Source organism: Clupea harengus, chromosome 18 (genome assembly GCF_900700415.2).
Source record: "Clupea harengus chromosome 18, Ch_v2.0.2, whole genome shotgun sequence".
NCBI lineage: Eukaryota > Metazoa > Chordata > Actinopteri > Clupeiformes > Clupeidae > Clupea > Clupea harengus.
The window spans coordinates 22,574,424-22,579,276 of record NC_045169.1 but is presented as its reverse complement, the minus strand read 5'-3'; the positions used below and the strand labels follow the sequence as shown (position 1 = coordinate 22,579,276).

The window sequence follows — 4,853 nt, the reverse complement described above, 5'->3', positions numbered from 1 at the left end:
AGAGAGAGAGAGAGATAGAGAGGGAGGGGGGGTCCTGTGGCAGAGGTGTGTGTGAGAGAGAGAGAGAGAGAGAGAGAGAGATAGAGAGAGAGAGAAAGAGGGAGGGGGGTTCCTGTGGCAGAGGTGTGTGTGAGAGAGAGAGAGAGAGAGAGAGGGAGGGGGGTCCTGTGGCAGAGGTGTGAGAGAGAGAGAGAGAGAGAGAGAGAGAGAGAGAGAGAGAGGGAGGGGGGGTCCTGTGGCAGAGGTGTGTGAGAGAGAGAGAGAGAGAGAGAGAGAGGGAGGGGGGGTACAGTGAAAGAAAAATGAGAGATTGAATGCGAAAGAGGTAGAAAGAGAGGAGAGAGAGACAGAGAAAGAAAAAAAGAGAGGGAAGGAGGAGATACAGCAAATGAAAAAAATTGAGAGATTGAATGAGAAAGAGGTAGAGAGAGAGAGAGAGAGAGGGAAGGAGAGGGTACAGTGAAAGAAAAGTGAAAGATTGAATGAAACACAGGGAGTGAGTAAAAGAGGAGGGCAGAGAGAGAGAGAAGGAGGAAGGGAGGAAATTCTGTGATAAAAAAAGAGAGAGAAAGAGAAAGAGGGAATAGAAAGGAAGTTCCCTGGAGGAGAAGTTAATGACAACACAGACAAAACAAACCTTCTCCTTTCACAGATATATTTTCAATTCAAAGCATTTTCTACTGGATCCACCTTGATTCAAAATACTCCCTGTAGCTTTACATTAGTTCAACACGCTTTCCTGCATGTTTACTTCAGTACTGGCTGCTTTCCTCCAGATTTGCCCCACTTCAAATGACTTGGAAGCCCCCACTTCCATAGACATATAAATATGTCTATGCCCACTTCCCCCTGTGTGGGGGAGTTCCCCTCTCACACTCCCTGGACACCCTGGGAGCTGGGGATAGAATTATGTATTACACGGCGCCTGGGAATGTTGCTGAAAGTTCCACTGATTTGAATGGGCCCCCCAAACTTTCGGAGGTCGGATAATTATTTTTAGCTTGCAAAAAATGGATGACCGTTGCCATCTTTCGTAGTCTGTTCACTTAACATAATGGAAATTCATCGTAACTGCAAGTCAGCAAGTAATAGGTTGCTACGCAACACCTGAAACTTTAAAGTTCTATTTGCTTGAAGACTATTTTTTTTAAGTCACAAAACAGCAACAAATCATTAAAAAGAGGTATTTTGGAGGAATAATAATAAGCAGGATAATGTATAGTCCGTCGGTCAGTATTGGAAAATAAATCCCTCCAGGACGTAACAAGACTGTTCCTGTTCGTCCCGTGGAGTGTGGATACATTATCCCTTATTTATCCTGCTCAGGCTGCCTCTCTCACACTCCACGTCTTCCATCTTTCCCTGCACTGCAGACCGGACTGACTTAGTTCACCAGTATTGATCAGCTGACATTACAAACACTTGTAATCAGAGGCTCCGATATAGTAGGAGGGCTCAGCTATATCAATAGCTGTATTGGATCCAATCCACAGACACTCTCTGCGTGGGTGGCACTGTGTGAACTACATTGGAGAAAGGATACAGTTCCTCTCAGCTAGTTTCACAAAGCTGTGACTTTGAGGAAATGTGTGTAACCATTGTGACCAGTGTGCAGTCCCATTGACAATAGTAGTCAGTGTGATGGCGGAATGGTGCAATGTCTGATATGTTCTTCAACTAGGTGTTGTGAGTTTTGCGAATTTTTAACAGTATCTCCTGTGTGTGTTTTTGTATTTTGTTTATGTGTGTGTGTGTGTGTGTGTGTGTGTGTGTGTTTGTGTGTGTGTTGGCCTGTGTGTGTATATGTCTGTGCGTGTTTGTTTGTTTTTTGTTTATGTATGCATCTGTGTGTGTGTTTGTGCTGTATGTGCGTGTGTGTGTGTGTGTGTGTGTGTGCGTGTTTGTTTGTTTTTTGTTTATGTATGCATCTGTGTGTGTGTGCTGTTTGTGTGCTTGTGTGTGCGTGTGTGTGTGCTGTATGTGCGTGTGTGTGTGTGTGTGTGTGTGTGTGTGTGTGTGTGTGTGTGTGTGTGTGCTGTATGTGCGCGTGTGTGTGTGTGTGTGTGTGTGTGTGTGTGTGTGTGTGTGTGTGTGTGTGTGTGTTGTTTGTGTGTGCTGTATGTGTGTGTGTGTGTGTGTGTGTTTCCCTCCCAGCAGGTGAGTGTCGGGACAGCACGCGCTACTGTGACAAGGTGCGTCAGCTGGACCTCTGCCCGCTACCCCAGTTTAAGTCGCGTTGCTGCCAGTCCTGTCGGACCACCTGAGAGGTCACCAGGGGTCAAGGGGGTCATGGGGTTAAGGGTGAGGTGTAGAGACTGGCAGAGGGATGGACACAAAATCTCCTGGGATGTCTCCTGTCCACACAGACAACCCAGTGCAACCACCGTCCTCACCCTCCGGTCCCCAGAGGTAGAGATGGACAAAGAGGACACAACACATACACAGGACCACCTCATGTCCCCCCCACCCCTCCCTTCACAGCTTCCCCAGGGGTGGAGACAGAACCCGAGAGATGGACAGAACCCCCCCACAATGCCACGCCACCCCCCACCCCCCACCCCTCCCACCCACCCACCCCTCTCACTCCCAGGAGAAGAGGGGAAGGATGGTACACTGAGGACAAAGACTTGGGATGGGGCTGTCCTGACCAAAGGCAGGGTTGGATGTGATCCACTGAGTGGCCCATTTCAGACGCCCCATGTGGGCACTAACGGTACTACGCTAAATATGGGCTTTGATTTCAATAGGACAATCAGTGGACGTCAGTAGTGAATTTGAATAAATGTAGATGTGGACCTTTGGATGACACCTGCATTGGTTTCCATTTGAAACGGTGGACATTGGACTCAATGAAGGCTTGTGGATTTAATCTTGTTTTGTTGTTGTTGTTGTTGTTGTTGTTTTTGTTTTGTTGTTGTTGTTGTGCATAATGGACATTTGATTCTGTTCTCTGTGGGAGTTTGTCACGTCTGGCTCCAGCCCTCCATTAAGACTGTTACAGCCACACCAAATTAGCAGTAGGCAAAACAAAAAAAAGCCCCTTTTGTTTTTTCACAAATGATTGGTCACCTTACTTCTTAAAATCACTGTGTGAGTGTTTTACTACTTTTGGGTACTTCAATCTAAGAAACTCCCCCCATAAACTACCCAAAACTACCGTACACCCCGAAGGCTGCTGCTCTGGCTGTGCTGTCTGTGACAGTGGAGCCATGAAGAGAACCATGGGCCCTTTCTATCGGCACCAACTACGCTGAATCAGCCATCTTATTCACAAGGCCATTTCTCCTGTCAATTCATGATGCCCTAACACCGTTTACTGTAGTGAAGTGGGCGGCCTCTCTGCTGCTCTAAGACATCTGTGGACACCAAACAGAGGGCGTCCACATTTAGAGTGGACATGGTGTCCACATTTAGAGGTCGAGACACAAAGTTATTGTATCTCGACCTCTAAATGTCCTTCAGCTCGCTTTGCTCTGCTCTGCTGTGTGAGACCCAATCGCCCCCAGTGTAAAAGTCACTCAGCCGCACAGAAAGAATTGGAAAAGTTGATTGTTTGCACTTGAAATCATGTAAAGAAAATGCCTTGAATTTGTTGTTTATTGTAACTAGTTTTCCTTTCTTTGTGATTAATGTTGCTAATGATTATAGCTGTTTTTGTCATTGTTCATAAGGTGTGTGTGTAGTCACTGGCTGTTGGCTTCACCACTCTTTCCCTTCAGTGTCCTGGCTGTGGGTGAATCATTTGAGGCTTAAAGGTCCAGTCCGCCACTGTGTTTGTTTCACAGAACCAGGACTGTATTTGACCACAGGAGGTTTTTTTGAGCGCACCTCACAGATTGGACAGCTAGAGGACCATAAGGAGCAATTCACTGAATTTGACAAAAAAGAATCGAAAACTACACCTTCAAATTTGGGTGCTCTACACAGTATCTCGGATGATAGCAATGATTTCAGACTCAAGATGGCCAAAATGGCAGCCAAATGTTTAATCCTTTCATCGTTATTCTTGGAAGCCTGCCTATCAACTCATTACTTAGCTACTTATCACCAGAATTACCTTTTTTAGATAAAACTAAGTCTGACATGTTGCAGGATAACTGGCCAAACTAGCACTTGCTCTGTCATTGTGACATAGGCCAGATTCCATTTGGAAATCTAATACCCAAACTCCATTAATCACTTCTCAGATGCCACATCATATCTTCATCTCCTCCCATAGAGGCCAACACCTCACATTAAAACTGCAATGGCAAAGAAGTAGTTCAAGTAATTCATTTGGACATTTCTAAGCTAGCCTGCCAGCTAATCGCTTGACTGAAAACAGAATCACTATTTTATTGGTTAAAAAGTCATTTTGTCATAAAACAATCAGTTATCAGTTGTGGCCTCTGGTTCTTGCAGTGTCATTGGCATATGAGTAAGCAACCATTTGGCAAAGGGGTGATCCATTGCTCACATCCTGAACCTTATGGCATCAGATCTTCATTTCATCCTCGAGATGAGAAACCTACGTCACACAAAAGCAGCCTCTTCTGGTGTCAGTTGTGTAAAAAAGGAATTTGTTATCGCTTTCTTACCCCTTAGGTTTTGTAAATACTCTCTTATGCCACAGTATTTTTTGTGCTTCCTTTTAACTATTTATTACATTGTTTGATGTTGTACAAGTGCAATTATTCTGTAAATGAAAACTGGTTTTGATTTTGATATAGGTATAGATTTCTGTGTTTTTGTTCGCTTTCTTGTTTTGTTAAGATGTTGATGTGAATAGGTCAGAGCATGCAGGATTGTGTAGAATTGGTTTGATTGTTTGTTTGTTTTTTAAAAAGATGTTAATAAATGACCCTACATTCCTT

The 4,853-nt window shown here is 44.6% G+C and overlaps 1 protein-coding gene across 1 annotated transcript in view; it reads left to right on the top strand.

Moving 5' to 3' along the window:
- LOC105904736 (ADAMTS-like protein 1) overlaps positions 1-4,853 on the top strand; it is an 84,420-nt gene extending 79,567 nt beyond the window's left edge. The window contains exon 25 of the mRNA XM_031585167.2: positions 2,158-4,853. Coding sequence (XP_031441027.1) covers positions 2,158-2,264 — 107 coding nt within the window. The 3' untranslated portion in view covers positions 2,265-4,853. The remainder of the gene's footprint in view (positions 1-2,157) is intronic.